Below are 11,796 nucleotides of genomic sequence, written 5' to 3' on the forward strand. Positions count from 1 at the left end.
GATAAATGTTTATATGTTCATATTGATATGAAATATATATTATGGCTACGATATATAAATACACTTACTGGCTTCATTTGCTTTATTTCAAGAGCTAGGTGAATATGTCTTTAACATGCACTACACATAACACACAGCTTCATTTTATATTGCCTGCTTATGCTGTGATACAGAAACTTTAGTACAGTATTCTTCCCAGAAAATATTTGATTGGGAAAGACAAGACTTGCATAACACACTTTCTATCTAATCAGACAATAAAGGTGCAGATTCACTGGCCAGCGTGGACTTTTGAAATCAAGCAGGCTACACATCATGCACTGTGGTCCTAAATCTGCTGTGCCACCACATAAATTTAAAGACACACACAGTGATGCACAAGTTCACATTTTTTACGATTCATAAAGCTGAAATGAAATAACTGTTTAACTTCCTTCTTTCCCATGCTTACTTTCACCATGTAACACATAAAAATGGGTTGGTTCTGGATGAGTTGTTACAATGTGGTATGCAGTGCTGGTTTAAATCTGGTTCTATTCAGGTGTAGGGGGAAGTCAGGTTTGCAGCTTTAAGAAGTTTTGAGAGCCAGAAGTTTAATGGCCAGTGCTGAATTACTTCAAGGGAGATCTAGGTTCACAATCACCACTTAGACATGACAAGAAGCTCACTGGGTTACACTGGAACAATCACAATCTCTCAGATAACTACTTCGCAGGATTGTTGAAAGGATAGAACGACGGTTGAGCTCCTTGGTGGAACAATGGGATAAAAATGTAATAAAGGAAATCCATCCATCTGCTACTCTCACAACTATCTTTACGCAAGAGAATGACTCCCAATGTGTTCATGCTTTTGGACTGACTTGATACAGTGGCTGGTTTCTATACACACCTCCCATATCATAGAATCTTAAGAGACCCAAGGGTCATCTAGTCCAACCTGCCCCCTGCAATGCATCCTTCAATATAAGAAAAGGGAAAAGTTGCAAGCAGAGTGCCACTCGACCACTATTTCCCAAAGTTCACCCACATGTTCCCAATAAGTCCTCAAGTGAAATATACTCAAGAGTCGAGTGTGGATTTCATGCTCTTTATTCAGCTCATAGTAGTGAAGAATGGAAGTTCCCCCAGAATGTCTGCTTTATATACATTAGTTACACAATGAGCCCCACGTGATTGGCTAATACCAGGATTCACCTGTAGGCCAATCAGGTTGCGGATTCACTTCCACCTGGAGCTGGATTGGGTGGTTCTTGTGGACCAATCAGACTGCTGCATTCTGAATCCTATTGTTCTAGGACCAATCAGACTGCTGCCTTTTGGATCCTATTCAACTCAGTACATAACATCAAGTAAGACTGACCTACTACTCGCCCCACCCCCACAGCAACTGCCGAGATAAACGCTGCCTCTGAACATGGAGGTTCTCTTTCACGTTGTTTCTCAAACTTAGGTCCTCGGGTGTTGCTGGACTACAACTCCCATCATGCCTGACCAGGGGTCCTGCTAGCTAGGGATGATGAGAATTGTAGTCAAACAGCAGTTGGGGACCCAAGTTTGAGAAACACCGACTCTCTCTTTTTCGAGAGAGAGCGTGTTCACAACACTGCCGTGTTAACTTTCGTATAAGGTTGGTAAAGCTGGGCACACGCAGGCAGCGACGGAGTCAGCTAAAGTACAAGCCGCAACACGTCGGCGCGTCAACCTCAGGACCCCAAAACAAAGCGATAGTCGCTCGCCCGCCCGTCCGCCAGGGGCGGAGCTTCCTTCCCTGAGCCCCGCCCGTGGTCGCGAGGGGATTTGCGTCACTGTCACGCGCCGGCATCTCCCGCTTCCGCCGCTCAGCCTGAGGTAGCGCGTGAGGAGACGGTTGGTGGCGCGCGGCCCACGGCGTTTGTTGGTGACGGTTGCTGCGCGCGGGTACAGGCAGGTGCTTTCCTTTCCTTTCCTGTTTCTTAAGCGCGGGAAGCCGCGTTTCTTCGTATCCCTCCCCGCTTCAGCATTAGGCCGGGCGCTGCTTCCTCCCTCCCTCCCCACCCGCCTCAGGGCGGCGATTGGTAGCGAAGAGAAAGCTGTTGATAACGGACACCCCCCACTCACACCTTTTAAAACGCTTGGGCTTTTCTCTCTCTCTCTCTCTCTCTCTCTCTCTCTTTAAACAGTAGTAATAATAATAAGTGAATCCACAGACGGCTTAGCCGCGTTTAGTCTGTCGCAGCGAGAGTAGCTTCAAGTGTCTTAAGAGGCTACAAATGGGCTGAAGCTCTCGTAAAAATAGTAAAAATAAAAGGCCAGAGGCCGCAGCTTCAGGTAAAAGAGGAGGCGGACTTGGCTGAAGCTTCTTCCGCAGCGAATTATGTCCGTCTTCAGTAAGCCTCCTCAAGGCTCTTAATTTCACAAACTGAACAGCTTCTTGCCAATTTAGGACATCTGCCCATCGTATGGCTTATTTGAGGTGACAAATTGTTTGCCTCGTGCCTTAAACGTGTTCTACCCTTTGTTCATAAACACCGATTTGACATTAAAGCATACTGATTTTTAGAAATATACTGGTTTTTTTTTTTTTTGTTTTCTTGTTATCCTCCATGTTGGTTCATTTACAACATAATAGGAAAATAGGTTGGAAACAATATGTTACATTCCTAGTCTTGTAAATTTCTCTGAGATTAATTGCCTGGGGTTATAGTTCTAACAAACAAAGATTTCTATGAATACTTTTAAAATAATATTAAATCTTCTATTTTATCCACAGTATTGGAAGCAGAAGTTGTACAATATATTGATTCCAACATTTGTAGCATCTTCAGGGAAAAAGGAAAAGTGAGATAGTTAGAAAGCTCATGTCATCAGGAATGCTACCAGAAAACCTTGTGGCATCCAAGGTTACTGATGTAAAAGGAGATGGGAAGTGCAACCTTGATCAAATGGGAAATGAATTACTGGAAAAGATGGAGAATATTGAAGCTATGTCAAAGAGGCAAAGAAAGAAGCTAATGAAACAGAAACAGTGGGAAGAACAAAGAAACTTGCGCAAGTATGGGTTATTTCTTGCTACAAGCTTGGGTTAATAACTGAGCAGGTTCGGGTTATATTCTTCTCTCTATGTCGTCGTGCCACTCCTTGGTGTGTGGAGTGCCGCAGGGCGCAATCCTCTCCCCAATGCTTTTTAACATCTTTATGCGCCCCCTTGCCCAGATTATCCGGAGCTTTGGGCTGGGCTGTCACCAATATGCTGATGACACTCAGCTCTATCTGCTGATGGATGGCCACACCGACTCGGCCCCGAACACACTGACCAGATGCTTGGAAGCTGTGGCTGGATGGTTTCGTGGGAGCCGATTGAAACTAAATCCTTCGAAGACAGAGGTCCTATGGCTAGGTCGGGATGGCATGGGGATGAGGGACCAACTCCCTTCTCTTGCGGGGGCCCAATTAGTGCCATTGCCTTCCGTTAAGAGTTTGGGTGTAATCCTTGACGCCTCCCTTTCCATGGAGGTGCAAGTTACAGCAACAGCCAAGGCGACATTTTTCCACCTTCGCCGCATCAAGCAGTTGGTCCCTTACCTTTCCCGCCCCGACCTGGCCACAGTGATCCATGCGACGGTCATCTCCAGGCTTGACTACTGTAATTCGCTCTACGCGGGGCTGCCCTTGAAGCTGTCCCAGAAACTCCAGCGGGTACAGAATGCTGCAGCGAGGCTCCTCACGGGGTCTCTGCCATGGGAGCATATTCACCCAGTGCTTTTCAAGCTGCACTGGCTCCCGGTGGAGTACAGGGTCAGATTTAAGGTGCTGCTTTTGACCTTTAAAGCCCTTCACGGCCTAGGACCCTCGTACCTACGGGACCGCCTCACCCGGTATGCCCCACGAAGATCCTCAAGGTCCATAAATAACAACACCCTTGTGGTCCCAGGCCCTAAGGAAGTTAGATTGGCTTCAACCAGAGCCAGGGCCTTTTCAACTCTGGCTCCGGCCTGGTGGAACGCTCTGCCTCATGAGACCAGGGCCCTGCAGGATCTGATTTCTTTCCGCAGGGCCTGTAAGACAGAGTTGTTCCGCCTGGCCTTTGTCTTGGAGCCAATTTGATTCCCTCCCTCTCTTTCTTTTTTCTTTTCCTTCTCCTCCTGTGATGAGGCTACATTTTAATATTTTAATGTTTCAATATTTTAATGTTGTATTTTAATTTTGTTTTTAAGTTGTAATCATTCAACTTGTTTTTATTATTGCTTGTAAGCCGCTCTGAACCCGGCCTTGGCTGAGGAGGGCAGGGTATAAATTATTATTATTATTATTATTATTATTATTATTATTATTATTATTATCCCCAATTTGTATAAAAGAAAAGATCAGAAATGGGCTTCTTTATCTCATGCCCTTTCTTTTATTCCCACTACTGTGGGGAGAAGTGAAAAAACGTGCTAGGGAAAACTAACATTTATTTAAATGCAGGATTGCATGATAAAAACCTGCTTAGAAACTACTGCAAAATCTATATTTATTTTACATTACACTAGGCATTTGATATAATCATTTATTAGAATAAATGAGACACAGGAATCTAATACATTTCACATATGATTTAATATGTGTATCATGTTTTAGTTTTTATGCCTTCCATCATTCAGATATGGAAGAAGGAAATTGTGCATTTATTCTTCTTGACCTTGGCATTTCTATCCCATAACATGGCTAACAGTTGCAATGGAGTTCTTGAGCTTTAACCAACATTCTCTTCAAATCCCTCTTCCATTATTTCTGTGCTGCAGTTTGTGTGAAGCTTTTGTTTTGTCCCAGTCAAGACACTAGAAGGAATAATGGGTTCAGTTGTACTTCTGCCTTGATTAACTGTTTCTCCTTGAGCAGCTTCTTTCTCTAAAAATAATTTTTTATAGATAGTTGCTTATGTAAGACTAAGAGTAAAGCTATTATTTGTTTTGCAAAAGGATAACAGCAAATCTTTCCCCTGGGATGAAGGTGATGAAATGGATGAACATTTAAAGAAAAGGTGTGTATGTAGAACTAGGCATTGCGAGTGCAGGGGCACAAGACAGCAAGTCAGAGAGGCCAGAGCACTGCAGGTCAAAACACAAAACACTTGAAGAGAAAGACTGTATAAAAGTGTTTGTACCCTAGTGCTAAAAGCCTCTTGAGACAAGATGGGTGAGCTAGAGTGCTTAACTGATCTACTACCATCTCTTTATGTTGCATATGTGTGCAGAAGCATTGTATAGTTAATACCATGGCACTTGGGTGTTTACAAATTGCTATCTTTCAGACAGAAACGTAAAGAAAAACGCCTGAAGAGAAAACAAGAGCGCCAGTCTCAGTTGGAATCTAGCAACGATGGAAGTTTCAGGAAACGTTTGCGTAGAGATGTTGTTCCTAGTACCCTTCGCCTTATTATAGATTGCAGTTTTGACAATTTAATGGAGCTAAAGGTAAATGAAAGTTATATTTTTCAGAAGCAAGTTATTGAGGGTGCTTTTGTTTGGTTATTAGGGTATGCCTATAATAGTGTAGGCCAGAGCTTTCCAAACTGTGTGTTGCCACATGTTAGTGTGTTGGGTGTAGTGTGTAGGTGTGTCACGTGAACACTCTTGGCACTCCTCCCAGGGCTAGAAAGGGGTTAGTTTAATCTCTGGTTTCTTAGTAAAACTGAATTACTGTGTCACGAAATGGTCATAGAATCATAGAATCATAGAGTTGGAAGAGACCACAAGGGCCATCGAGTCCAACCCCCTGCCAAGCAGGAAACACCATCAGAGCACTCCTGACATATGGTTGTCAAGCCTCTGCTTAAAGACCTCCAAAGAAGGAGACTCCACCACACTCCTTGGCAGCAAATTCCACTGTCGAACAGCTCTTACTGTCAGGAAGTTCTTCCTAATGTTTAGGTGGAATCTTCTTTCTTGTAGTTTGGATCCATTGCTCCGTGTCCGCTTCTCTGGAGCAGCAGAAAACAACCTTTCTCCCTCCTCTATGTGACATCCTTTTATATATTTGAACATGGCTATCATATCACCCCTTAACCTCCTCTTCTTCAGGCTAAACATGCCCAGCTCCCTTAGCCGTTCCTCATAAGGCATCGTTTCCAGGCCTTTGACCATTTTGGTTGCCCTCCTCTGGACACGTTCCAGTTTGTCAGTGTCCTTCTTGAACTGTGGTCCCCAGAACTGGACACAGTACTCCAGGTGAGGTCTGACCAGAGCAGAATACAGTGGCACTATTACTTCCCTTGATCTAGATGCTATACTCCTATTGATGCAGCCCAGAATTGCATTGGCTTTTTTAGCTGCCGCGTCACACTGTTGGCTCATGTCAAGTTTGTGGTCAACCAAGACTCCTAGATCCTTTTCACATGTACTGCTCTCAAGCCAGGTGTCACCCATCTTGTATTTGTGCCTCTCATTTTTTTTGCCCAAGTGCAATACTTTACATTTCTCCCTGTTAAAATTCATCTTGTTTGTTTTGGCCCAGTTCTCTAATCTGTCAAGGTCGTTTTGAAGTGTGATCCTGTCCTCTGGGGTGTTAGCCACCCCTCCCAGTTTGGTGTCATCTGCAAATTTGATCAGGATGCCCTTGAGTCCATCATCCAAGTCGTTGATAAAGATGTTGAATAAGACCGGGCCCAAGACAGAACCCTGTGGCACCCCACTAGTCACTCTTCTCCAGGATGAAGAGGAACCATTGATGAGCACCCTTTGGGTTCGGTCAGTCAGCCAGTTACAAATCCACTGAGTGGTAGCATAGTCAAGACCGCATTTTACCAGCTTCTTTACAAGAATATCATGGGGCACCTTGTCAAATGCCTTGCTGAAATCAAGGTAGGCTACATCCACTGTGTTCCCTTCATCTACCAGGCTTGTAATTCTGTCAAAAAACGAGATCAGGTTAGTCTGACATGACTTATTTTTCAGAAATCCATGCTGACTATTGATGATCACAGCATTCCTTTCTAGGTGCTCACAGACTGTTTGCTTAATGATCTGCTCCAGAATCTTCCCTGGTATTGATGTCAGACTGACTGGGCGGTAATTATTTGGGTCCTCTCTTTTCCCCTTTTTGAAAATAGGGACAACATTTGCCCTCCTCCAGTCTGCCGGGACTTCGCCTGTTCTCCAGGAATTCTCAAAGATGACTGCCAGTGGTTCTGAGATCACATCTGCCAGTTCTTTTAATACTCTTGGATGCAGTTCATCTGGCCCTGGAGACTTGAATACATCTAGACTAGCCAAGTATTCTTGTACTATCTCCTTAGTTATTCTGGGCTGTGTTTCCTCTGCTGAATCATTTGCTCCAAATTCTTCAGGTCGGGCATTGTTTTCTTTATCGGAGAAGACTGAGGCAAAGAAGGCATTGAGGAGTTCAGCCCTTTCTGTGTCCCCTGTTTGCAATTCACCATCTTCTCCTCTGAGTGACCCCACTGTTTCTTTGTTCTTCCTTTTGCTACGAACATACCCATAAAAGCCTTTTTTGTTGCTTTTAAGCTCTCTAGCAAGCCTGAGTTCATTCTGTGCTTTAGCTTTTCTGACTTTGTGTCTACACGTGCTGGCTATTTGTTTGAATTCCTCTTTGGTGGTTTCCCCCCTTTTCCATTTTTTGTACACATCCTTTTTTAATCTTAACTCAGTTAAAAGTTCTTTAGATAGCCACCCTGGCTTCTTTAGGCACCTTCCATGTTTCCGTCTCATTGGTATTGCCTGAAGTTGTGCTTTTACTATCTCCCTCTTAACAAACTCCCAGCCATCATGAACTCCCTTTCCTTTTAGTATTACTGTCCATGGGATCTCACCCAGTACTTCCCTAAGTTTTATGAAGTCGGCTTTCTTAAAGTCGAGAAATTGAGTCCTAGTATGCTTGGCTGCTCCTTTCCGCTGTATAGTAAACTTCAGAAGAGCATGATCACTCGCGCCTAATGATCCTTCCACTTCTACCCCACTAACCAGGTCATCAACATTGGTTAGGACCAGATCTAAAATGGCTGTTCCTCTTGTTGCTTCTCCCACTTTCTGGACAATGAAGTTGTCTGCAAGGCCAGTGAGGAATCTGTTTGACCTTATGCTCTTGGCTGAGTTTGACATCCAACAATTATCCGGGTAATTGAAGTCCCCCATTACTACTATCTCCCTTCCTTTTGCATGCTTGGCCATCTGTTCCAGGAAGTCATCATCTATGTCCTCCGTTTGGCTTGGGGATCTATAGTAAACTCCCACAATGAGGTCACTGTTATTCTTCTCTCCCTTAATTTTGACCCAAATGTTCTCACTTTGGCTTTGAGGTTCTAAATCTTGGATCTCTTCACAGGTATACACATCCCTGACATATAACGCCACTCCTCCTCCTTTCTTGTCTGGTCTGTTTCTCTGAAATAGATTGTATCCCTCCATTATTACATTCCAATCGTGGGACTTATCCCACCAGGTTTCAGTGATTCCTATTATGTCATATTTAGTTTGCTGTACCAAGAGCTCAAGCTCATCTTGTTTATTTCCCATGCTTTGCGCATTAGTGTACAGACATTGAAGTCCATTAATCATTCCCCCGTGTCTCTTATTTAAGGATTTTTTCCTCCCACCACTAGGTCTGCGTGCTGTTTGCTCCATTCGGTCTATGACATTTGGATGATCATCTTCATCAATTGATAGACTCCTACCTTCAGGAGCACTGTCTCCCTCCCCCACATTAGTCAGTTTAAAGCCCTCCTGATGAGGTTTCTGAGATTTTTTGCAAAAACATTCCTCCCAACCGTTGTGAGGTGCAGCCCATCGCTTGCCAGAAGTCCATCTTCAAGAAACTGCATTCCGTGATCTAAGAATCCAAACCGTTCCTGTTTACACCATTTGCGAAGCCAGTTGTTCACTTCCACTATTTTCCCCTCTCTCCCTGGGCCACGTCGTTCAACTGGGAGGACAGATGAGATGACAATTTGTGCATTTAATTGCTTCAATTTCCTGCCCAGAGCCTCATAATCTCTTTTGATCTTCTGGAGGCTATTGCTTGCAGTGTCATTGGTTCCCACATGAACCAAGAGGAAGGGGTATTTGTCAGTGGGTTTTATGATTCCTTGCAGTCGTTCAGTTACATCTTGGATCTTAGCCCCGGGGAGACAGCACACTTCCCGAGACATCTTGTCAGGCCCACAGATCACTGCTTCTGTTCCCCTCAGTAGGGAATCCCCTATCACCACTACACGCCTCCTCTTAGGTCTGGTCGGGGTTCTTCCGTGAGCTGTCCGTTCCAAGGTCGCCTGCACATTCCCTGAGGGCTGACTTTGCTGCTCGTCTTCATATACCTGATCGACTGTAATGAGGGAGAGATCCTCAAATGGAGTCTGCTCTTCGTCTTCCATGCTAGGGGAGAGGACCTCAAAGCGATTGTGTATTTCTAAACAATCAGAGTGAACCCTGGGCCTCCTACTTCTTTGAGTCAGGTTTCTCCATATATCTGGCTCCTGTGTTGGTGAACTAGCCTCCTTCTCAGGGGAGTCCCCTGTCTCCTCCTTGGTGGAGACGGTGTGCTCTGTTGCTTCCAAGAAGAGCTCCAGCTCTCTAATTCTTTGGAGCGTAGCTACACGTTCCTCCAGTGATGCATGTCTAAAAGGTGTGTCACCAACATGAAAAGTTTGGAAAGCTCTGGTGTAGGGCTGTAGAGACATACAGATATGTTAGTAAAATAAGGCTATTGAGATTGAAACTACTGTATAATGTTTCTGTTTTATAACAGTGGGTAGTATGTAACACTGGTATTTAGTAAGCACCAGTGGTGTCCAATAGGCTTGGAGACATTTGCATCTCACTTTCCTCAAATGTTTGTTCTACTTTATTTAATAATGAATGGCAGTTGAAAGCACATGGTGAAGAAATTCCTTCTAATTCTAGAAGGAATTGTGCATCACTGTTAATTATTACAGTGGTTAGACTAGGATTACTGTCCTGTACACACTTGATTATAAGAAAGTTCCACTGATTTCAGAGGGACTTGTTCTCAAATAAGCACCCATAGAATTGCAGCTTAGATATTTCCTTTTCAGTTTTAACTTGTTTGTAAATTAGTATTATTTTTTATTTTCAACATGATGAACTTTAAGTAAAGTACAATAGTGAATATGTGAGATCTTTGAAAAATTATTTAATTGCAATGTTATTTTTTATAGTGACTTAATATTTCTTTTCCAAAAATAAATGTTCTATTCAGAAATAACTTTTTGGTCAGTTAAAAGTTTCCTTTCTCTCTCTTTAGCGTCTCTGAATCTCTTGGTTAAAGCATTTTGTGGTGCTTTCTCTGAAGGACAATATAAAAACAAATTGTGTTGTATACAGGATGTCAAGAAACTTCACAAGCAAATTCAGAGATGTTATGCAGAAAATCGCAAAGCACTCCATCCTGTACAGGTATGTTGTTGTAAACTATTTTCTGATTTTTGTGTTCGGACCAGTTAGTTATATACATGAAATGTGAAAGGCCACTCCTTCCAAAAATGAAAATATATTCTTTAATAACAAACAGAGACATAATTTGACAGTATTTTTTGTCAGACTTGCATTTCAATATATTATTAAGATGACAGTGCAAATATCTGTGTATGCCTAAAAACAGGTATAATTTCGTTGTGCAGTTAATATTTTAGAGTACTTGTGTCTTTGTCTATTCCCAAGTCCAAAACACAACACAAGCAAAGTAAGGTAGCCATCCTACCATATGTAGAAGTATTTAATGGCTGGTTAATTATGGTATCACTACATTTTATTGCAATAGAGTACTCATTTATGCACTTTTAAAAATGCAGGGTGTACAAAGATTAAATTAAGACTGAAATTGACTACGGTAAATATTTGGTTTTTATATAAATAGGCCATAACCACACTGTGTTTTGCTGTGGAACATTTTGGGCAAAATTCTGTTTTGTTAAATCCTGTTTTGAGTTTTATTCAAACTAATAAAGCTAAAATAATCAAAATCCATTTGAACACCTTCAAAAATAATATATGCTTGTATTGTTAGGGATAGAGGAGTACCTAATTAGAAGTTAGATATTAGCAGTCAACATTATACACTTCTTTTGCCTTTTTGTCTTCCAAAGTTTTACTTGACTAGCCATGGAGGCCAGCTGAAGGACAACATGAATGAAACTGACAAAGGATGGGTAAACTGGAAGGTACTAGCAATTTCAGATTTGCTTACCTTTTGTTGTGAACACTTTTTCGTCTTGTTTGTGTGTTTAAATGAATGCCCCAACCACTCTGAGAGGCTTCCAACAGAATATAAAAAACACAGCGAAACATCAGACATTAAAAACTTGCTGATACTGGGCTGCCTTCATATGTCTTTCTGAAGTTGTATAATTGTTTATCTCTTTGGCATCTGATGGGAGGGCCTTCTACAGGGTGGGTGCCACTACTGAGAAGGCCCTCTGCCTGGTTCCCTGTAACTTCACTTCTTGCAGTGAGGGAACTGCCAGAAGGCCCATGAAACTGAACCTTAGTGCCTGGGCTAAATGATGTGAGTGCAAATGCTTCTTCAGTTATACAGCTCCAAGGCTGTTTAGGGTTTTAAAGGTCAATACCAACACTTTTGTGTTCGGAACCATACTGAGAGCCAATGTAGATCTTTTAGGAACGTTGTTATATGGTTCTAGCGGCTGCTCCCATTCACCAGTCTGGCAGCTGCAACCACATCACTACTAGCTTTTAGGAAACACATGAGGTGGGAATTCTCAACCACATCATTTCTAGCTTATTAGATTGTGTCGTGATCTCTTAATTCCTCTTTTCTTGTCTGATGATTTTCTGTCCAGTCA

At 42.7% G+C, this 11,796-nt stretch overlaps 2 protein-coding genes across 7 annotated transcripts in view; one reads left to right on the top strand and one right to left on the bottom strand.

Moving 5' to 3' along the window:
* The first annotated feature begins 1,820 nt into the window (after positions 1-1,820).
* Positions 1,821-11,796, top strand: part of TRMT10A (tRNA methyltransferase 10A) — a 29,901-nt gene continuing 19,925 nt past the window's right edge. For 3 of the 4 annotated variants that reach the window (XM_083571631.1, XM_083571629.1, XM_083571630.1), the window contains exons 1-4: positions 2,838-3,033; positions 5,275-5,437; positions 10,319-10,390; positions 11,080-11,154. In XM_083571631.1, coding sequence (XP_083427757.1) covers positions 2,840-3,033; positions 5,275-5,437; positions 10,319-10,390; positions 11,080-11,154 — 504 coding nt within the window. In that variant the 5' untranslated portion in view covers positions 2,838-2,839. Of the gene's footprint in view, positions 1,930-2,751; positions 3,034-5,274; positions 5,438-10,318; positions 10,391-11,079; positions 11,155-11,796 lie in introns of those variants that run through there. The other variant, XM_083571632.1, reaches the window with a different exon arrangement.
* The window catches only part of LOC310742342 (uncharacterized protein C4orf17), a 164,106-nt gene continuing 156,871 nt past the window's right edge, over positions 4,562-11,796 (bottom strand). For all 3 annotated transcript variants that reach the window (XR_014538443.1, XR_014538444.1, XR_014538445.1), the window contains exon 11: positions 4,562-4,801. The gene's annotated coding sequence lies outside the window, so the exon portion shown is untranslated. The remainder of the gene's footprint in view (positions 4,802-11,796) is intronic.

This window comes from Podarcis filfolensis (assembly GCF_964270895.1).
Source record: "Podarcis filfolensis genome assembly, chromosome: 9".
Taxonomy (NCBI): Eukaryota; Metazoa; Chordata; class Lepidosauria; order Squamata; family Lacertidae; genus Podarcis; species Podarcis filfolensis.